This window comes from Hetaerina americana, unplaced genomic scaffold (genome assembly GCF_022747635.1).
Source record: "Hetaerina americana unplaced genomic scaffold, ioHetAmer1.1.p SCAF_28, whole genome shotgun sequence".
Taxonomy (NCBI): Eukaryota; Metazoa; Arthropoda; class Insecta; order Odonata; family Calopterygidae; genus Hetaerina; species Hetaerina americana.
In genome coordinates, this window is record NW_027286852.1 from 2,587,869 (window position 1) to 2,611,265 (window position 23,397).

At 44.8% G+C, this 23,397-nt stretch overlaps 2 protein-coding genes across 2 annotated transcripts; both read right to left on the reverse strand.

Moving 5' to 3' along the window:
• Positions 1–20,368: 20,368 nt before the first annotated feature.
• On the reverse strand, positions 20,369–20,932 carry LOC139689850 (uncharacterized). Its single transcript, XM_071586944.1, has one exon. The coding sequence runs from the start codon at positions 20,930–20,932 to the stop codon at positions 20,369–20,371; it is 564 nt and encodes a 187-aa protein (XP_071443045.1).
• Positions 20,933–21,311: 379 nt separating this feature from the next.
• On the reverse strand, positions 21,312–21,662 carry LOC139689851 (uncharacterized). Its single transcript, XM_071586945.1, has one exon. The coding sequence runs from the start codon at positions 21,660–21,662 to the stop codon at positions 21,312–21,314; it is 351 nt and encodes a 116-aa protein (XP_071443046.1).
• Between the last annotated feature and the right edge of the window lie 1,735 nt (positions 21,663–23,397).

Sequence of the window (23,397 nt, forward strand, 5' to 3'; positions counted from 1 at the left end):
TCAAAGCTGATTAAACTCCTTCGGAGTCCGGAGTGAGAGTGAGGACTCGTCGCTATTTGGCGACGGTTCAGGGAGGAGCACATGAGGCATGGATATTATCAAAACGAAAAATAGAAATAATGTACTCATTTAGAAAATAAAGATTTTTCCAGAAAAATTAAATTCTTCATGGTTTTTTAACTTTTGATAATGAACAAAGAAAACTCATTCATGAAACGTTAATAAGTCGTCTAACAATTACAAGTTAAGTTTAAACGAACCTTAAAAGCCATCAGGTACACTATCCCGTCTTTTGAAGGACTCGTGAACACATTTAGCCGTATGCGTTTTCTGCACATCCTGGTTGACGCATTCATGCTATCTGAAATGCTCATTTCTTCCGACTTCCTCCCGCCTTGTCCAACATTCTCCCTTCTATCGTTACCTTTTTCATCAATCTTTCAACTCTTCCCTCCTCCTTCGATTAGCTACACTTCATCTCTTAACGTACAAATAGTCAAGTGTTATCCCTTTTTCAGTGTATTTACCCTTTCGCTGCATCTTCTGCAATAATGCCCTACCCCCCTATTCATCAAATCCTCCTAGTTTTGTTTTCCTACGATTCATAATTTACTGGATACCTACCTCACACTGCATCTCTAATGTGCTGCAATGCAAAATATATATTCAAGGAAGTCAAATTAGGTGTCATTCGAACCCATTATTCATTTTTTCCTCGAGCTCAAACTAAAAAGAGAATATGAGCACGTAAATGGCGCGCATAGGCGGCAGCATTAGTCATTTCTGCGACAAAGAGACGTTAAGTGGCGAAAAGAAAAGTGAAGTTCTCAGATGATAGCGGATCACTTCTTCACGATTGATTAATTATACTATATGTGATTTTAGGAATGGAAATGAGAATTGATGGTAATCAAATAGTAGTTCGGAGAGAAATACAGATATTTCGTTCACACAATAGATGAGAAGAAATTAAACAATTTGAAAAAATACGCGAATAATGCTTACTTCCAAATTTTTATGAAGCAAACGCATCATAAATATATTCGTTCCCAAATCGAATAAAATAGATTTCACACGATATATAAACCACCGAGCAACCATAAGGAAGAAGAGGTCGATAGGATATACGATCAGCTAGAGAACATAATCAGGTGTGTTCTCACAGGGAAATATTTGATAGTGATGGGGGATTGGAATGCGACGGTAGACAAAGGAAGAGATAGTGATGAGGTGGGGGACCACGGTTTAGGCACGAGGAATGACCGCGGGGAGAAAGCAGTTGAGTTCTGCAGGAGACAGAGGCTAGTCATCACCAACACTTGGTTTAGACACCACAAAAGACGCTGGCATACATGGAAAATGCCAGGTGACTCAAAAAGGTATCAGCTAGATTATATTCTGGTTAGACACAGGTTTAGAAACAGTGTGATAAATTCGCACAGATTCCCGGGAGCGGATGCGGACTCTGACCACAATTCAGTGGTTATGAAATGTAGCTTCCGTTTCAAAAAGATAAGGCAGGGGCGGCGAGTTAGAAAATGGAATGTAGAAGCATTAAATGGTTTGAAATGGAAGGAATACAAACAAGCGGCAGGGGAAATCATGGAGGATGGTAAAGGACTTAGTACTATCGAAGAAAAATGGGAAAGTATCAAGAAAAGATTATCGAAAGCCGCAAAAGACACTATTGGAACCGTTAACGCTAAAAGGACTAGGAAACCATGGATCACGGATGAGATGATTACAAAGATGGATGAGCGGCGAAAATGGAAGAATGTAAATACAGAGTTAGGCAAATTGAAGCACAAAAAATTCAACAATAAATTGAGGCGGGCAGCAGATAAAGCAAAAGAAGCATGGTGGAAGACGCAGTGCGAGGATATGGAAAGTCTGCAGAGGAAGGGTGAAATTGGTGTGCTGTATAGCAAAGTTAAATCTTTATCGGGAAGTAAGAAAGGAAGGTCGATGATAGCAGTTAGAGATATCTATGCTAACAGTTGGAGATAAGGGTAAGATAATAGTTGACACAGGAAAGATCCAAGAGAGATGGAATATATAGAAGAACTGTATAGTAAAGAACTTAGAACAACAAAGTTAGACATAGAAAAGGAACCTGACGTAGAGGAAGATAGCTTAGGTCCAGGCATACTAGACGATGAGATAGAGAGGGCATTAAGGGAGATGAAACTAAATAGGGCCGTGGGGGTGGATAACATTCCCGCGGAACTATTGAAATGTTTACGAAAATGTGGGAGGAAGAGGCTATATGGGCTGATTCGTAGTATCTATGAGGGAGGAATCTAGCCGGAAGACTTTGTGAGATCAGTTTTAATTCCTATTCCGAAAAAGGTGAAGGCTACATCATGTGAGGACTACAGGACAATAAGTTCGGTATCCCACGCGGCTGAAGTTGTTCTAAGGATCATTAGCAAAAGGATAGAGAGTAGGGCAAATGATTACTTAGGGGATGAAAAGAGACGTTTCAGGCGTGATATGGTGGAATATCATGATTAATTAAAAATAGCAATTTTGCAAAAAAATATTTTTGTGGAAAATTGCTATTTTTAATTAATACTTAGGGGATGATCAGTTTGGGTTTAGGAAGGGGAGAGGTACGCGTGATGCCATTGCAGTAATGAGACTATTAATCGAGAGGAATATAGAATACAACCATGAGGTATTTGCCTGTTTCGTAGATTTCGAAAAGCGTTTGATAGAGTGAATTTGGAAAAACTAATGAGTATTCTGCAGAAAATAGGAATAGATTGGAGGGACAGGAGGCTGATCCGCAACCTTTACAAGTCTCAGACTGCTCAGGTACGAGTGGGGAACGGGGAGTCCGGATGGGCAGTGTTAAGAATAGGTGTAAGGCAGGGTTGCCCATTATCGAAGTTGCTGTTCAACCTGTATGCAGAGGAAATGATTAAAGAGGCATGGGAAGAACTGGAGGTAGAAATGAAAGTGGGCGGGGAATCCGTAGAATCAGTTAGGTTTGCTAATGACCAAGCTTTGGTTTGTCAGTCAGCCAAGGGGCTGCAAGTATTGTTTAGTGAATTGGAAAAATTCAGTGCGACAGGTTTGGGATGAGAATCGATATTAATAAAACAAAGGTTATGCGATTTTCTAGAAAGAAAAAGGCTTAGCTTAAAATTAAAATAGGAGGGCAAAAACTAGAGCAGGTAGAACAGTTTACGTGTCTCGGTAGTGTTTTGGACCAACACGGTCAAAGTAGTAGGGATGTAAGGAGAAGAATTGCGCTAGGGAAAGAGGCTTTCACAAGAGGAGGGAGTTGATGACAGGGACGTCGAGTAAGGATATTAAGAAAATACTCGTAAAAACTTTGATATGGAGCGTAGCTATGTACGGCGCGGAAACGTGGTCATTGAAGCAGGAGGATAGACGTAGACTGGAGGCTTTTGAAATGTGGGTGTGGAGAAGAATGGAGAAGGTGAAATGGACAGAGAAGAAAACAAATGAGGAAGTACTTGGTATGGTGGGCGAAGAGAGGGGTTTGTTGGGAGGAAAACAATGGAAGCAGGAAAAGTTGATGAAGGGGGTATTGGCCGGCAGTGGGATATGGAAGACTGTAATTGAGGGGAGAATGTTAGGCAAACGAGGAAAGGGAAGGAACAGGATAGGGATGTTGGACGGGATGAAGGGAGGAAGAAAGTACTCAGAGCTGAAGAGGGACCTGATGTAGAGGGGGATTTTGTGTTTTTCTAGTGGTCACAAATTGTTTTTTTTAGTAATTATGTCCATCCAAAAACCTAACTTAACCGGTAGATAACCTAATAACAATAATAATGTCATGTAAATGTAATTAAAGACTACAGGATAGGTGTCATATCGCTCCGGTCGGACCGCTTCTTTTGGAATTCTCGGAAAGCCTAATGGGATACATTCGAGAATGTTTTTGATAAAAATCTAGAAATGATTCCAAGAAAAATTAGTTCGTTTAGTTAATTAATTAGTTCTTTGTTTCACGGGAAGCAAGTGTCCAAGTGTTTTTTTGTACTAGATTAGGGTGACCTCCATGGGCGAGGCGGCGAACACTTATCAAATGACGTATTCAAGGGACTTCCTGTTCGCTGTAAAGTTGAGGGGGTTAAGAAATAAAATTCACCCATGCGTGGGATTATATCTCCCGAATGAAGTAAAATAAATAAGACAACATTAATATCAAACTACCTTCGAGGGTAGAAGGACTACGATGGTGGCCACGACAGAGGATACGAATTCCTGACAAAGACTATCAAAAGTTGATTTGAGTGAACATGTCGGGGATTATGGGATCCTATAAATAACCTCAATCAAAACTTTGACCTCACTCTTATACTGGATGAGAAACAAAAAAATTCCTAATGATGGTATTTTGCTTTTTCAATAACATGAGATGAAAATAATTTTTTCTTAAATCTAGAAAGCCTATGAACAGAGATTCCTTTAACGTCCTAGTCCTAGGGTCGCATATTTGACCAAATCACTCCCGATCTTTTATTTGTATAATTAGAATGCAAAACGATATCCCGTCCTATGTAGAACCATTTAATTTTATTTTACATATTGTAAAAGGGCAAAATAAATTTAGAGACTTAAAAATTAAACTGATCTGCCGTTTAAAATTTATAACTAATTATTTTTTAAAAATTTTTGTGCAATATTAGACCAGAGAATATGTAAATGATGCGTTTAAATAAAAACTTGAGAGATGTTTACCCTTTTTTAGCCATCAGTCGCAACGGAGGTACATGGCCGCCCTGGCCATTTAAAATAAGTAATGACTCAAGTCTTATATTACTTGCACACAATTATGATTATTATTCAGCAATTTCCTTGATTAGTGACCGCTTTCTAGAGCATTGTTATTCACTTAACCGTGGAAGGCATGCTATGAGAGATAACTATTCGGAAGCAATGGGCGTGGGAAAGGGAGTTACGTGCTTGGGATATCGAGTCCTGAATTCATTGGCTGTTCGATAATATGCGTGCGCAATGAATTTAAATTACCATACAAGGTTTGCATAAAAAGTTTCGCTAACAATTAGTCCTTACGTGACTATGCGTCACATAACGCTCGCATTGCGCAGGCTCGGTTTTGGGGGTTCGACCTTCAACAAGCTCCAATCGCCTGCCAGCGTTCTTTCCGGCTGGATCGTCTCCTTAGGGGACCGCTGTCGAGTAACTTGGTGCAAGGGCAAAATTCAGCGAGCGATTAAACTGCGGTACGCCATCAAGTTTTGTGTTGGAGTGGGAAAATTGGGTGCGGAGATGTTGGGCATGATTTCCCAAATGTTCATGGATGCCAAAAACTACAATTATAATATAAGTAGCACGAGCTCTTCAAAAATGGTCACGAGAGTTTGGAGGACCAACTCCGTGCTGGACGGAAGAAATATCGTATAATAATGGCATTGATATAAGACAGTGACAGTGCACACACCATTATCACTGATAATTTGGAGATGCGAAATACCTGCGCAAAACTCGTCCTGCCGAAGGCCTTTGGACGGACGAACAAAAGCAGAGTCGAGTGTTTGCTTGCGAAGACCTGCAACGCCATCGCGAAGATTCCCCAACCCCTTTAGAGTCCCGACTTAGCACCACCAGTAGACTATTTCGTATTCCCAAAAGTAGTGAAATCCTCCCTCAAGGGATTGGACCCTAAGAGCTGTCAAAGAAGCCTGCACGTGTGCCCTCCGGAATCCTCCTTCCAGGGACCCATCGGGCCGTGAGAGCCGCTCTGGCTTAAGTGTGTCGACGCCCAAGGCGAATGTATTTTGGAGAATTTTGATGGACGTTTGAACACCTAGAAGATGGTGGCTGTAGCCCTAGCCACCGCGACGCTAGGCCGAAACGTAAGTTACTTTCCTAATAGCCCTTGTATTTTTGATTTCTTCATTTTAATCCAAATCCAATTTTATGAGATCACAAGTTTCTCTACCAGAATTCCGTATTAGTAGCTTCTTTCTCTTCCATCGATTTGATCGCACGTTTCCGCTCCACTTGTCTCGACCAACAAGACGATTATTAAATGTAGTCGGGCCATCCCGTCATTCTTATCAAAACTTGAAAGATGAAAATTGAAATTAAAATGAAATCATGAAGATTGAAGTGAGCGCTGTATTGTCCTCTTTCACAGTAATGGATCGACTCGAAGGACTTCATTATCATTTATAGAGTCAATGAAGTAAACCTATTAAACCAGTAAGAGGAGGAAATGGCCGCGTTTGGGCTTGCATCTGTGGCGCCCCCTTCAGAGATCCATCTCGCTGATTCCCGTGGGAGTGGATGATCGGGAGCACTCTCGGCCGCAGTAAACCAACAAGACCGCATCCGCCCCGCTCCGTCGCATCCCGCGGGAGGCCCTTGACCCGGCCGTGACCTCCCGCCGGAGAGGGCTCCCCCGGGGCCACGCCGAATGAAAGGCTCGCACTCACCTCAAGATAAAGCGTGGGTGCTTCATCCCTCTCGGGTTTCTCTGTCTTTGCCCCTTCCGGGCATTTGTTTATTTGCGCCGCTTCAGCTATTGGCTTGGAACTTCAACCGACCGCTCGTGAAATGTGAAAACCGAGATTCTCCATTAGAGTGAGGTCGGATGAGGGGACCCGCAATATGGAACCCAATAGCGTGCAGATTTAGAGAAGTTTGGACAATTGTTAGAATATGTTTACCTCGTCGTAAGCATTATATGTAATCTGCGTGTTTGCCGAATGTTTAGAATCGTATTAAGATAACGCGAGTGCGAAATCAAATTACGAGGTCTATTAAAAAATTCTCGACCTTTATTCATCAGAAAAAATACGTCGTAGACAAGTTATTGGCCTGGGTCCCAGCGACGCTTCCACTTTTTGAAACAGTCCTGGAATGATTCTCTTCCGGCATGTTAATATCCGTCGAATTTTTCTTTATCCCTGGAATGGTGGCAAATCTTTTTCCTTAGAGCGGGGCTTTAGTTTAGGGAACAGTCAACATCGCCTTGGCATTCGAGCGAACGTGTCAAGCTTTTTGAAGCGGGAGGACGCATCACCAATCCATCGTGAAGTTTGCACTTCTGTTTCGATGCCGTAACTCATCACCCTTTATGACCCTGGACAAGATGGTTTTAATCGTCTTTAGCTCGATCAAGCAGTCCCTGACAAACTAGAACTGGATATTTTTCAGGCCTGCTTTCATCAGGCGAGGCACGAACTTGGCGGCGACTCGATGCATTCTCAACTTTTCAGTCAGGATTTCATGGCACGAGCCAAGCGATATGCCACACCCTTCTACAAGTTCCCCGACAGTCAAATGTCGATTTGCACGAAGGATAGCGCTTACGTTTTGATTGTGGGGGCCATCAGTTGATTCTCCGGAACACTTGCCGTCTTCCACCGATTGCCACCCTCTTTTGAATCGGTTTAATCACTGATACAACGCGCTACCTTTCATATCACCCTCACCATTAGCCATGGTAATCAACTCAAATGTTTCCGTGAAGGATTTGCAGAGTGTCACGCAGAATTTCACAAGACAACGCTACTCCTTCAAAGAGCTCATTTCCGCAGATCCAATTTTTCGCCGCCCTCCACGGACACTCCTTTGCATTCACGGGCGTAACCAATCAACAAAAGAGGATATCAACAAAGTGATTGAAGGCGGTTATCTGGGGAATTTTCATATACACAACGCCTTCCAGCTGATTAAAAAATACCGCTACGAAAGTTTAGCATATATTTCTTTATTTATTATAGTACCCAGCAAGCCACCGCTGGGGACTGTGTGGCAGTAGGTGAATACCAATCAGACTAATTTTGACCCGAACATGACCTTACCGCGATCGGACAATGTTATTCTTATCCCTTATCGTTCGTGGGGAAAAATTACATTTTAAATTTACGAGTATGTTTTCTGCACTTAATCTCTATAATTAGCCAGCCAATCCACACACGTACCGCTGCGGCGCACTCACTGGTGATCCCCTTGCTTTGTGTCCATAATTGTAGTATTATTAGTGCAATGCAAGCCATGACTAGGGTGTGTGGCAGGGGGTGAATACTCACCAGACTAATTTAGAGACGAATATTTTTACCCCGTCCGCGGTCGGACGATACCATTCTGATTCCTTATAGTGCGTGGAACAAATTATATCTTAAATCTCTTCTACACTTGATCTCTCCTAGTTTATTGACATCATCTACCGTAGTACGATGAGGATAATAATACGTTTTCGAAATCACTGATAAAGTGACGTCCTTCCAATTTATGCGAGAGATTTAATCTGTAATTGAAACTTCGCTCCATTAAATTATTACCAGTCCAGCTGCTCCAATACGCTATTGGATATGCCACTAAGTTTCGTAGAACTTGAGGCGCGCTATTCAAAGAGTTCGGGAACATTTCGAACAGACCTCGTGTTCGGTAACAAAATCCTCGTGATATTTGCACAAAAGAATATAATTTATTTTGTCCTACGCAAACACATTTGAACACGGTAAATACCACAACGTGGTCGTTCCGGTTGCAGTAGCTTTTAAAAAGTGATGTTAGGTCGGCTTGTGTTTATTCTAAATAATTGAAAACACGTTGATATTCTTACGTTATTTTGAACATATTTTGCATGTTAATATAGATATTTTAAAACTAAAGCGGAGTATTTAATTAATATTCACTGTAATAACTTTCCACGGTTTATGACTCTCACCACTTCCCCACCACCCACTAAACCTTTCACTCCACCCCTACCCCCCTATAAAGCCCTCACTCCCCTCCCACCCCCCAATAAACCCCTCACTCCCCTCCCACCCCCCTCTAAACCCCTCACTCAACCCCCCCCCCAAACACGGCGCCCCGCCTAGCATTTCACACATTTTACGACGCCGACGACGGGCGAAAAGGAATGCTTCTCCCCAACCCCATCTGCCGGCGGCGCTCCAAAGTGCCCGGGGAGCACACGAGGGTGGCCGGATCCCGCGAAAACAAATGGAAAATAGGAAGCCACCCCTGCGTCCTCCTAGCCAAACACCCGAGGGAGGGAGGATAATTTACAATTCCACCTCATTTTCGCATTCATTATATTGTGCGTGAGTGTGCGTGCGTGGAACCCCCAGGGGGGGCGTATTTAACCCCCTTCCCCCGCCTCTCCCCCCGCCGCCACCCACCCCTCCTTCCCCGGGGAAGAATTTTGTTTCGCCCGGGGTTTTGGTTGGGCCTGCTTTTGTTTTCCGCGCCGTACGAAATATGGCACGCGCGCGAGGGCCCGACGTGAATTATTCCCGCCGAGAGTCGCCACATTGGCGCTTGCTTCTCTATTGGCGCCCCCTCGCAAGATAACAAACAGAATGCGCTCGCTACAGCTTCGCCATTCATTCCGGATCATTCTCCCTCCCCTCTATCCCACCATTCGCTCAGATTACCTCTCTATTCCACGCCCGGCACTACTTCTTCCACCCTCCGCTCTCAATGCGCCACTGAGACTGGCCACCCCGAGGCGGTGCTCCGGTACGAGAGCGAGACGCGGAGAGGGAAAGGAAGTCCCTCTCAGGCCGTGCTCTATTATTATAAATAGGTTTGCGTTTTTGGTGGTTCCGAACGGGCATTTGATTCAATCAATGCACCACTGCAGCGCGTATCTGTAAGGAATACAAGGTTTGTCCCAAAATTAGTAGGACTGAGTCGATTCATGGACGCTGGGTATGATTCTTCAAGTGCTCAAGGATGACATCATGTCACAAATTGCAGTTTTTAACAGTGGCATAAGCTCTTTTAAGATGGCCGAGAGAGTGTGGAGGACGAGCCCCGGGCTGGGCGGCCGTCGACTTCGAGAACCAGCGACAACGTGCAACATGTGGGAAGTGTAGTACTGAATTCACACCGTCGGTTGTTAAGTGTGCGCATGATCGTAAAGAGTTGTCGAAGGGCGTTCTGGACGTGCGGTGTCTTCGGCATCTCCTCTACCCTCCAGAAAAAAACTGTGCCTCGCTGGAACACCCGATCTACCCATGGCGTTATGACCATATACTTCCTTGAGCATGTCATGAGTCTCTTTCCCGATTTTGTCCAGTTTTACGCAAAATGTGATGGCATAGCGCTGTTCCAATACCCGCTTCATGACGGAGCGTCACGAGGTCACGTTACGGAGGTTTCGCAAACGAACGATCTGCACTTCCCAATGGCTTGGTGCGAACTACCACCGGCCTCCAGTCATTTCTGAGACTCCGATCCCTCAAACCCAGCCAGAGAAACCACCGCCCGTCTGTCCGTCTATCAAGGAACAAACAAGTAATACTGATTTTGGGACAGACCTTGTATTTCAGGTAAAATTTCTTCTTATCATGAAAAAGAGCAATATAGCCTTGAGCACTCTGGGGAGAGTTATGATAATATGCCATTTTGCATTTCTCATTTTTGGGATTAGTTTTAAATTAAAAATGGTCAATACACGAAATATTCCTCTATGCTCACTGGGAGCATCATCCGAAGAACGCTAACGATGCTCCCCAGTGTGAATAATGGACGAAGCGTAATTGCAAATATTTGAAGATAACGCCGAAGAGGTGCGATTCATTATGCAATGGAAGCCATTAAAATTACAGTTCTTGAATTTTAAGAAATGAAATTAAGTACGCTTAGCAGAAACAATTGACGCACGTCATTTTTTAGACCAGTAGGTAATGGTAGTTAGTTGCTGTAGTACTAGTAGCCTAGCAGTTATATTTGAGGTCAGCCGTCTGTCTAGTTGCAAGAGTAGGCTGCAATGCGATTATGATCCTATGATTTGAGTTCACTTTACAATGGCACCCAAGAAAACCCACTCGCCCTTGAACTATTGCGGATTTTCCAAAACTTAAGTTTCTCAGTGGGAAATTATCAATAAATTGCAGTGATTCATGCGGCTCTAAGTCCTAGTAGTTTTTATGGGAGGCGACCGACACCTAAGTTCATTTGAGCCATTAGGGATGGATGGGAGGGGAGGAAGGGTGGAGGGAAATCCGGCGTCGGCTTCAGCCTACTCTTGACGAAAGGCGCCCCCCTCCCGGTGGGAAGCCTGTACGTTAGCCGTCCCGAGCCCGATAGGAAATGAAGGATATCATAACCGAAGTAGCAAATGAACAATTCGTGAGTAAGACAGCGCCAACCAAACGGCAACGGATAACAGCTCAAACAAGATACCTCATAGAGGAAAGAAGAAAATACAAGAATTCAAGAAATGACACTGAGGAAGCCATTTACAAGAATCTGCGGAACCAAGTCAAACGAGAGTGCAAGAAGTGCAAAGAAGAGCGGATAAGCTGCTACGGGGAAATCAATGGCAACACAAGGAAGGGAAACAGTGAAACTGCTCATAAACTGGTGAAGACACAATCCAGAGTAAGAAAAACAAAATCCCACAACGTCCGAGATGCCAATGGAAAGATACTGACAGAAGATGAAGACATTGGGAAGAGATGGAAGGAAAACATTGAGGATCTCTATCAAGGGCCCGAACCGCTTGAAGGTGACTTAATTAAAGAAGAAAGCGTGATGGAAGAAGACGAACGGGGCCCGGAGATACTGAGAAGTGAATTTGACCGAGCCGTGAAAGACCTGGAGAACAACAAGGCAACGGGAGTTGATAAAATAAACGGAAAAATTATCAAAGCACTCGAGGCCAATGCAAAGGAAACCCTATTTGTAATAATGAACGGTATCTACGACAGTGAAAGTCTACCTGAGGACCTCGAGAATATCATAATGATTGCAATACCGAAGAAACCTACGACAGATAAATACGAAGAATGCAGAACATTGAGCCTGACTTCTCACGCATGGAAAATACGCACTCGGACAATCAGCCGACGAACAGTAGGAAAGGTAGAAGAAAGCCTCTTGGTAAACCAATTCGGATCCAGGAAAAACCGAGGAGCAAGAGAGGTAATACTCAGCTTGAGGGTACTGGCCGAAAAATTGGTCCATGTAAACAAGCCATAACATGGGGAATTCGTGGACTTGGAGAAGGAATTCGACGATGTCGAATGGAACAAAATGTTTAAGATACTAGAAGCACTTGGAATGGACTACAGCGACAGAAAAATAATCCATTACCTCTACAAGAATCAGGTAACAATCAATCAAATGAACAACGGAAGGAATATAAAAGCGAAAATAAACAAAGGAATTCGACAAGGGCACAACCGCTCGCCAGCAATATTCAATGTACACGTGCGAATCTAGAAGAGGCAATAAGGGAAACGCAAGGATTGGGTATCAAAGGGGTCAAGGTGAATGGCGAAGAAATTAACATGCTGCGGTTCGCAGACGACATCGCAGTAGTAGCAGAGACACGAGAGGACCTGCAAGCAAACCTGAATAATATGGACCAAGCACTTCGGAAATATAATATGAGCATCGACTAGAAGAGTTGAATACAGATATCACAATTCGAGAGGTGAAACTAGAGCAAGTGGAATCCTTAATCTACTTGGGCAGCATGGGATGGAAGAAGCTCGACCGACATCAAACGAAGAATAGCCCAAGCAAAGAAGGCGTTCATTGAGAAGAGGCAATTACTATGTTCAAAGAACATAAAATTGCAAACAAGGAAGCAGTTCGCCAAATTGCCAGTGTGGAGCATGGAACTCTACTGATCGGCTACACATGGAACATTGGAAAACTGGACCAACGAAGAATAGAAGCCTTTGAAACATTGTGCTGGAGGAGAATGCTGAAGATTAAATGGACAGACTAAGTAAGGAACGAGGAAGTATGTAGAAGAACAGAAGAGGAAAGGACAATATGGAGAGCTCTGCGGCAAATAAGAACTAGATGAATTGGACATACCTTGAGGCACAATGGATTAGTTAGAAACATGATATAAGGAAAAATTGAAGGAAAGATCCCGCGAGGAAGTCCAAAAGACAAGTACATAGGGCAAATTAAGAAGGATGTAAAACAGGGAACCTATCAGAGGGTGGGGGAATTAACACTAAATCGGGAAGAATGGAGGACTTCGGTAAACCAGTCTTAGGATTGAAATACTGATGATGATGTGTAAGTTTATCATAACAGCGTTTTACAAGTCTAGCCCCTCTACGCTGCACGCGATCCCATTAGTGCTCGGCACAGTAATGCTTTCCCTGCTTTGCTTGTTTTCTAGTTTCTCTTCCCATCTATCGTCTCTATCTGTTGTGGTGTAGGGGACGCTTCCGTTGCCTGTCTCCCTGCCGCGGTGCGTCGCATTCCCTGCCTGTTTGTGTCTTTCGGGGAGGAGACCATGGCATCTTGCGAGTCCAATCTGATAGTAGAGTTTCCCCCTCTTACTTTTCAATTCTGCATTACCGCTCTCTTGTTTTGGTGGAGCCCTGTCGGATAAATGGTTTTGGTTGGTTTATCTTTCCTTTTTTGGCATAACAAATAACTAATTTATTGAATGAATTAAAACTTGTTTTGAATTAAGTTATCCCCCAGCATGTATACAAGTGTGCACGTTATTTGATAGATTTTCAACAAATATTTTTCCCTTTCCCCTTCCTCTCTCATATCCTCCATACACTCACCCTTCCCACCTTGTAATGGCACCCCCTGCCACACACCTTTTTGTTGGGTCAAGGGGTATTAATGTCGATATGGTTGTGCTTTAGAGAGATCAGTAAAAGAAGTATAAGAAACAGGATATTTGCTCACAATCACATGATTTATTTCGTAAAATAGAGCTATTATAATGGCTTAACACAACTAGGGGACATACACAGCATTGAGAAATGATAAATTTGGTATAGCAAAGCTAGTAAATGTTTATAACAAGTAGAATATTTTGTCAAAAAATTAATTCAATAAGGAAGATTTTTAAATGCTTAACACATCTTGGGAATAAGGCTGGGTTAAAAATACTTTCTCCACATTATGCATTCAAACATGCCCCTATGCAACGAGGGATGCTTGTTCGGCAATTTATTTATGTTTATTCACACATGTGTGTGATATTAATTAAAACTGATACTTTACAAATTAAGGTCTGAATAATATATATTTCCTAACATTAAAAATTACGTTGACGAAATTCATTGATCGAAAATGTACCATGATATGAAAAGAATTTGAAATTTACATGGTTTTAATGCTCTTAAAATTGAATTTAATAAATTCATACCTTCAGCAGTCGAGTTTAATTTGATAAAATTAATTCCCTGAAAAAATTATGAGTAAAGCATTGGGTTAGGAGGCAATTTCAACTATCTCTAATCTACGCCTACCATCCAAGCATCTGCGTCGAACAAATCAAGACTGGAAGTTATACGGAAGTAAATTGTAAACTCTCAAAATTAAGAATGACATATTTTTTCACGTCACTTGCTCAGTGCGCATTCACCCCCGCCACACACACACTAGCGGTGGCAGGCAGTTATCATGTAAATAGATAGACATTAAAGTGGTGCCAGCCGGAACCGAACCCAGACCCTTGGGTCTGTGGCTCATGGGTCTTATCATTTAGAAATATTTGAGATCAAAAAAATAAATTCTTTGAAAAACAAGTTCATTTTTTCACACACAGATGGCATCAAATTTTTTACTTGAGAATTGACATTTCATTCATTCATTTCAATGAGGAGCGAGCCGATTAAAGAGCCGTATCTTTTCTCTTGCTACTGTATCATTTATAAACGCATATTATGATTTCTGTTGACAGCTAGTACATGCTAAAAGATGCCGTGAGTTCGAGAATTACGGTTTCTGCCTTCACAAATAAACTTTACAAGCGCATATTTTTTCGGAACACTCGTAGTGGTCTCGAAGAATTTCTTTAAAACATAACTTTTAAAATGATTCAGTCCATTTTTGAATTGCTTATGTATCTGATACCGTTGAGCCAACACTAGACTGTAGAAGATTATTGTACACCCGGCATGTAACATCAAAATTAAGTTTTTCGTGAGTTTTAGTACCAATAAATGTAGATTTGAAAAATAATTCAAATGAGGAGACGATGTTAAGTGCAAGTAAATTCCTCAAGTTTCTATGCTAGGGCTCATGGAGAGTCGTATGAGAACGCACAAGCCCATCCACCACGCCACCGTTGACGGAGAAGCGCAACTCAGTAATTTATATTTCCGTCACTTATTCTCCAAAACACATTTTTAACAGCCTTAAGATATCATCCATCAAAAAGGAAACTCTTGAGTTAAACTTTAAGTCAGATTAATGTATATTAAAGAAGAAGAACCGTTAAATAGTTGAAGATTAGCATTGAATGGGATTAAATGGTTCCAAGAATTTCCAAAGTTTTAATATGCGATACAATTACACCGTTGGTGTTAAATGCTTCTTTGATGACTTTTTCCATTTTTGAGGTTTCAGCTACTGAGACTGTCCTTTGTTAGAGTTTATTTTTTATTTATAAAATTAGTTCGTTGCATTATTCCATCGAGTTAAAATTTTTAATTATGGTGGTTGAGATTCCATGCCCTGGAGAGAAAACCGCTGGATAAAAGGTTGTGTTTAGGACTCATATGCAATGATTACTTTCGAAATAGTTTCTGAATTCCGGGGCGCAGTGGCCTCATGGATAATCTATGCCAGGCTGAGCTACGAGGGTCATCCGGAAAGTAGTACCCGTTCGTGCCGCATGAAGTGCTGACGACGCGAGTAGCCGCTGGACGAGGTCAGATAGCTTCAGTGGCTTGTCTGCCTTCTCTGAGCCAAGTTGCGTGACGCTAGCATTGCCTGTGTTGTTTCTGTGATTGTTTACAATGTTTAAAAAAATTGAGAACGCCGCCAGTTGTGAAGTGAGGGCAGTGATTAAATTCCTCAATGCAAGAAACGTTCGCCCATGTGATATTCATCGCCAATTAAAGGAGGTGTATGGAGACAATGTAATGGACGAGTCGTCTGTTCGGCGGTGGTGTCGCAACTTCAACATGGGGAGGGGGAACACACACGACGATGAGCGTTCGGGGAGACCGTCTGTCATTACAGACCAACTGGTGAGCTCAGTTGACGAATTCGTGAGGAACGATCGGCGCGTCACAATTGATGACATCTGTGAGCATTTTCCCAATGTTTCTCGAACAATTGTTCATGAAATTGTTAAACACCATCTGCATTATGCAAAAATTTGTGCAAGATGGGTCCCTCGCGTATCTCAATGAGCTGGCGGCGAAGGACTATGCAGCAGGAATACAGAAACTTGTCACACGTTATGACAAATGCCTTAATTTGCTTGGAGATTATGTTGAGAAGTAGTTTAAAGTATCCTCTTTCAAATAAAATTTTTTATGTTTGTTAATATTTACTTTTGTGTCTTTATTTCACGAACGGGTACTACTTTCCGGATGACCCTCGTATTAACCGGAGGGCATGGATACGATTCCGGGTGACGCCGATGGGCACTCCTCAGCTTTTATCCATTGACGTGACCACTGCCCGCCACTGCGGGAGGCATTTTATTCGGAAATTTTCTCTCCAGGACATGGAACCGTAGCTAATATCATTTAAAAAATTTGGTAGAAAGAAGTTCAATTTATTATACATGTATGCTGGGCAGTGACTACATCACAGTTGAATTAAAAAATGGAGGAAACTGCTTTCGGATGAAACTACTAAGTGAGCTGAATGCTAAAATGTTGGCTGACGGGGGAACGGCTACCTGATGACTGGAAAGAAGATATTATAATTCCACTTCCTCTTTAAGGACGGAGGAGAGGGAGGAAGTACCGACATGAGTGGATAGAGGGAGAGAGAGAGATATATTAGATAGTTACTAATCCATTGATATTTTGTGCGTACTTTTAATTAAATAATTTGTCGCGACATACATGGACGGTTTTTTTAAGATAAAAGAAGAGGAAACATTGTGTCAGGCCTCAAAGGAACCTGCCTCCATAACTCTCCCAAATTTGCTCGTCGTGTTTCTACTTTTTTCAACGGCAAGGGTTGCGTGAAATATTGCATTGAAAGTTTCACGAGGATATTGTTTTGGGTATTTTTTTCCCGTTTGGCGCTCATGTCAAAGGCGCCCTCGCTGGGGAGGCGGCGCGCACGTATTCAGATGCGGAGATTAGCCTCGATGGAACCATCGCCTCTCTGCGCGTCGTATTAGGGCGAGGAGGGTTAGGGGGGGGGACGCAGGGGGGTCCGGGGTGGAAAAGCAGACGCAAAGGAGGCGCTCGGGAGAGGGAGGAACCGATGATAGGCATTCGATTTTGCGGTCTCTTCAGTCGCGCGCCCCCCTCCTGAGAGAATGGTCCACTCTGAGGAGGTGCACCCCGGTGCTGGTTTATGGGATTGCGGCGTAATCATTCATTGAGCAGTGCTTATCAAAAATGTAGCCATATTGTTATTAGCGAACTGCAGGGCCGCAAATCATTCCCACAATAAGAGCCGTTGGCAAATATCACTCACGCAATTCACTTCTACATGTACATGGTACCCCGCAAGCCACCGCAAAGGCGTAAGACGTGTTAGGATCACCTCTCGTTAAAGAAAATTAAATCGCATGCAAAACCAACAGCTTCATACCGATCTACGTCCACAAAGGCGTATATATTCACGCAATTTCTAACTTTGATTAAAAGATGATTGGTAAATGAAGGAAGTATGTTCTCGCACGCATTTAACTTTTTGAAAAGAAGACCAAGGTTTCGACGATGACGTCCAACTTCCGTCATTTCAATTTGTCGTATTAATTATATAAAGTTACGCCTGAAACAACAAATTTCATGGCATCTCTGATTGAGGAGGAGTCGGAAATAAATCTGCAAAAATGATATTTATGATATTTCAGAATTATTAAAATGGTGAATCTGACATTATTTACGCAAATGAGACCCCCACGCCACAACTCAAAGAATTGATCGTCCTTTTTCTCAGATCCATGTCGACACTTATTACTTTCCTCTTTTTCTTCAATTCTTTGCTCATTCATTCATTCATCTCTTTTATTATCATGCACTCAGTGATTTTTCTAGTCTTGTATATCTTGCTGAAGATTATAATGGAGGTTAAGGCGAAGGAGGGAGGGCGGGAGGGCGCGGGAATGATTGGAAGGTAAGAGGGCTCTCAACGAAGAGAAGGGCAAGTATAATTGGAGGGAGAGCGCCATCTGGGATCTGCGCATCAGACTAATAACGGTAATGGCGCATTGACGGGATTAAAAGAATTCATTCACCCCGAGTCATTTGCGTCACTCTTCCTTCCAAGCTTATCATGTGGCATATTTATCAAAAGAATATGCGTGTTCAAGTTAAGTCGTGGGGAAAATGCTTGGAATGAGTGGGAGCATGTGATGAAGAGTTGAATGAGAGTTTTCCGACATTGATTGCGCAACAATCAGTTTAAGGAGGGAAGGAGATCGGATAAGAATGACAGGAGCTAATTACTTCATTAATCGGGTGGAAGTGATGGGTACTATTGAATAATGAGAAGATGAACTCAGATCATGTAAGAATGCACGCACAGTACGGACGGATGTTTTTTTGAGGCTCCTCGGACAAAGGAGCCTCGGAAATTAAACGAATGCTCAAAGAGGAGCCGTTGATTTTTTACAAATATCTTTCAAAGAGACGTTAATTTTGAATAAACTTTATTTTGGAAGTTATCGTTAAGTAGCGACGTAGTTTCAGTCTGAAACCGGTATCGGTAAAGATAATCTTTTTCAGAGAGCATAACATGTACGATGTATAGATAGATATTACCTCATCCAACGGCAGTTGACCAGGGTTAATCAATTTGAAATGGACTGCATAACCCACAAATGTTCAAAGCCGCTTTCTCACAATGCAAATCTCTCCAAAAAATGAAAAACTTGGTATCAATATCAAATATTGAACATTTCTAAAATATGTTGAACTCATTGAATCTCAAATTGACGTCCTCTCCTAACTTGAATCCTAAAATTCAATTTTGGATTCCCTCAATCAAATATTCACCTCCGTTGTGTGAATTTCAACATTCCACACGTCTTTACTACATTCTATCCAAATCTGGTCGAATTAGCATTTTCCTTAACTTTTGACTTTACATTTAATTCAATTGGCTCATTATTATATTGCGCTTTCTCTCTTATTTCAGTATTAAGAATAATTATTAGTTACTTGAGTCCATAATTGCATTTTCCTTTAAACGATTCCTATAAGACTTTTTTGACCCTTCCTATTTCCCTTCCTATGTCACTGATTTCGTCTGTAAGCCGTTTCAGTGTATTGAAGAGCTCCATTTGAACGTTGTATAAGGCGTTTCCCCGTGTCTTGAATAGTTAAATCCATAGATGTTGGATCAGACAATATGCATTTTTTGCGGACGATGATTTCTCTCTTCCACCTCTTTCGTCGCTCGTGATCCCGCTACCCGATCAGCAACTGTTTTCCACTTCCCCAAGCGTGACTCCGTTCGTTCTCTCTTAAGCGTTCTCCCTTATTCCAACTACGAACCATCTTCCCTTAATATTTCTAGGGTCATTACGAAAAAATAAATTTAGTGGTTTGCGGTGGTGGCATGTGCCATTAGGTGTGAAAGCTTTTAATAAAAACGGATTGAATACAAAGCGTTGATTACTACCACTAATATTGCTGAAATTACCCGCCTAAGGAAATACGTGCACATGAAATGCCATTACAACTACCTAATCTACAAAGTTGAATTGAAAAGAGCATTTGGTGAAAAAAAGTGATTTAAAGTTTACGCATGACTTCGATAGTCTTGCTAATGAAAAATAAATGGAAGTTAAAACTAAATTTTGCGGACCTAGATTCGATCAATTCTATGGAAATTTACTTCAGGGTTTCTTTGATAACATTTATTAATGATAAATATTTTTGTACATAGCCCAGCATGTTCCACCAGAAAGGCATCCCTAATATCGCCCTCTATACGGAGGACATGAGGGTAGAGGATAAATAAATACTACGTATACAACTAAATATTACATTAGAACAATTGAATTAATCGGCGTCAGCCACGTCGCCAGTCGTACTGCCTTTGCCCAGACACGTACTCGCAGTAGAAGTCCCGCGACCATTTCACAGGCGCGGACACCATCTTCCTCCGCAGCGTAGCGACGCGACCCCGGTGGATTCGCAGCCGTGATTCGCTCGTTCTCCTTGTCCCAGCTGCCAAGGGAGCCAACGACGAGGGCGCCCAGGTGAACCTCCTGCTTGAACTGGAGGCGGCAGCGGAGTCTCGCGGCCAGGTCGTCGTATTTGGCCATTTTGGCCGCCCTGGCCGCATGCAGCGCCTCCAGCCGGTTCTCGAATGGGACAGTGACGTCGACTAAGTGGACCATCCCGCCTGGCACCTCAGTCATGACGAGATCCGGTCGTAGGAGGGAGTGATCACCTTCCACCTTCTGGTCCACCCTGGCCTTCCACTTAGGGGGCAATGTGTCCCGTAGGAGCGACAAGATCGCGTCGTGTCTCCGGTTCTACGCAGCGGAGTGGCTCAGGCAGTGGTTTAGGACGTGCGGCAGGGTCTCGTCATCGGTTCGGCATCTCCTGCACTTCCTGCTGGCGTTCGGCACACCTCTACGTGCGCCGTTCAGCGGAAGTACGTTGAGGCGGGCTCGGTGGATGAAGAGCCAGTCGCAGAAACGGGTGAAGCGGCCAGTGGATACAAAGTGGCTGCTGTCCCAGGAGTTGGTGACGGCTTTCATCGCTTTCCCCTGGTCCTTCTTCGCCACCAGCCTCCGTCGGTAGGCTTCCCCGATCGCTCGACGGATCAAGCCGCACGCTCTATGGTGGGATGTCGAGGGGATGATGAGGGTCTCCGAGTGGGGCGTTGGATTACTAAGCCGCAGAGAGATATAATGGCGGAACACGCTCCACTCCCATCGCAGGCCGCACAGCCTTTGAAGGTCCCAGGTGACTCTCCTCGCGCGGGACCATAGAGATGCCGTGGCCCCGGCCGTGGACCCTGCCGTGATCTCAGCGTCCCCGGATAGGTATCCGCACAGCACCCGCTTCTCGGGCGGCGCTCCAATTCTCCCCATCCTCTGGTGGACCGCCTACTGCAGGGAGTACCAGGCTGTCTTGAGGGCGAATTGGTCCTTGAACGTAAGCATGCGGAACGCCCGCGTCTTCACAAGACTGTCTGTTGGTATTTGAAGTGGTGTGTACCCGCCGCCGCCAAGGTGTGAGGGGAGGTGGATTATTTCCCTGCTGGCCCTTTGTGGCAGGTATAGCCACTCATTCACTGCTCAATAGACTGCGGTGTCGGTGCGGGCAATGTACTTCTTGGTGGTGGCCGTGACTCGAAGCGGGAAGTGGAGTCTTGGCAAAAGGAAAGTATGCAGAGCATCTATCTTCTGCCAAGGCGCCAGCTCGCTACTCCTCAACGAGTCGAGATCCTTCCGCAGTTTGGCCAGCAGGTCACCCAGTTGGTCTCCTGCCCTGACACCAAGGGGATCCCAGGTATTTGTAGGAAGCCTCCTCCCCCAGCTGCCTCATATCACCTCCCTGGATGGAGAAGGCCGTGTCTCGGACACCCTGGCGTCCACCCCTGAAGTCCAGGTGCAGGGAGGCGCATTTCTTGGCGTTGAAGCGGAGGCCACACCAGTCCGGTGACTGCTTGACTATGTGAATCAGTGCCCTCAGCGATCCCGAGTCTCTGGCGATGAGCAGCAAATCATCGGCATATGCCAGCAGACATACCGATGTGGGACCGAGATGATAGGCGGCGAGGGCTCGCTGGGCGAGGACCGACCTGATGAGGGGTTCCATCGCTAGATTAAATAGCAGAGGAGACAAGGGTCTTCCTGCCGCACCCCGCACCTAATGGGAAATGGATAGGATTCGCCCCGTTACACGACGACCGAAGCCGTTGCCCCGGTGTACAGGTCGGAGATGAGGTCCAGCAGCTGCTTTGGTATCCCCATTTCCGCGAGTACACGGATTATGTGGGGGTGGGGAATCGACCCGAAGGCATCCGCCAGGTCCAGCCACGATTGCGCTTTCACCGTCCCCTTCCCCTTGGCAGTATCTATGGCTGCTTGAGCAATGAAGCTGTGCTCAAACCAGCCGTTGGCGGCGGGAACGAAGCCTTTCTGGCAGGGGAAGGAGAGCCTCTTCCCCTTGTAGGCCCAGGCCGAGATGCGGTCCGCCAGTATTCCCGTGAAGACTTTGGCAATGGTGGGACTAAGGGCAATTAGCCGCCAATTCTCTATGTCCCCCTTCTCCCCTCCCTTGTGAAGGAGGACGATCCTTGAATGTTTCCACGATGCCGGGACTCTTGACACCTGGAAGTATCTGTTGAATATGGCGGCTAGTACCATGCCATACGGATAGATTGACCACCACGACTTATAAGGGATACCGTCCGAGCCGGGTGCAGTGTCCTTCGCCCGACTCAGCCGACCGCACTCTTCGGCTGCGGTGATTCCTTGCAGCAGGTCGCGTTCTTCTCCAGGCTTTGGTTGGATGTTGATCGTGGGATTGTCGATGGAGCCGGGTCGTCACTTATTTCAGGAGCCGCTTTTGATAGGTGCTGCGCCACCGTCTCCGCGTCTAGGCAGCAACTCGCGTCGCTCTCACCACACACCCGCCTAAAGGCTCCGCCCTTGTTCATTCTAAATAAGAATGTTAAGTCGACATCCGCAGCCCGTGATACTTGACTCCCCTTTTGTCGCCCACCTCTCCGGTTTTTTTCCGGTGAGAAAAGCCGCTTCCTCCGTGACCTCCTGCACCAGGCTCTCAAAATGGCCGTCGTTGGAGTCGTCCAGCATTCCTAGCTGAATCAGCCAACCCAGCGCTTTCTCCGGCCGGTCCTCTAGAGCGGGTGGGGGCGGTGGCACAGTGAAGCTCGCGATTACTTCCCTCGGGGGGCTAACTAGGACGCGGCAGTCTTGCACTCTGGCAATACCTGTCCTTCGGTTCGGTGGTGGCGGCCTCATGGGTGTCTCCCCTAACCGTACATGCACGGGCGGTGGCTCTGGCACGTGGTCTGGTGAGGGGTTAGGTGAAGGTTGGCGAAGAGGTATGGGTGCATGAGGGGATATAGGGTGAGGTTCGGATAAAAGGGGTTGAGCATTGCCGGAGGATACCCTCGAGGGGCCGTTGGCGGACCTACGTGCTGGCCCCTCGACGGCGGAGGCCGGGCAGAAGCGGCGTCTCTTGATACCATCTCGATGGTTCCCCCGGCGGAGGTCGCCCCCAATTGGGCGCTGTGGTTTTCCGGATGCATGAAATTTTTCCTGGGAGGGGCCCACCGTCGATCGTTTGGACGGTTTCCGCTTTGTCAGTCCTCGCTGAGAGGGGCCAGTGGTCTTCGAGGATGGACACGCTGAGGCTGGGGCTCCGGTCGCTCTTGCCTAGAGATTTCCCTTGGATGTAGCCGCTGAGAGCCTCTAGTCGGTGGCTGCTGATTGGAGGCGAGGAGATTCTCGTTCGGGACCCGGTCCCTACCTGCTGGACGCTCATTCTCCACTCAAGCTGGCCTGCGGGGCGCTCTCCGAGGCCG

What these genes read in the sequence shown, in the direction of transcription:
- LOC139689850 (XM_071586944.1), bottom strand. Translation starts at nt 20,932, where the DNA reads ATGGGGAGAATTGGAGCGCCGCCCGAGAAGCGGGTGCTGTGCGGATAC.
- LOC139689851 (XM_071586945.1), bottom strand. Translation starts at nt 21,662, where the DNA reads ATGGAACCCCTCATCAGGTCGGTCCTCGCCCAGCGAGCCCTCGCCGCC.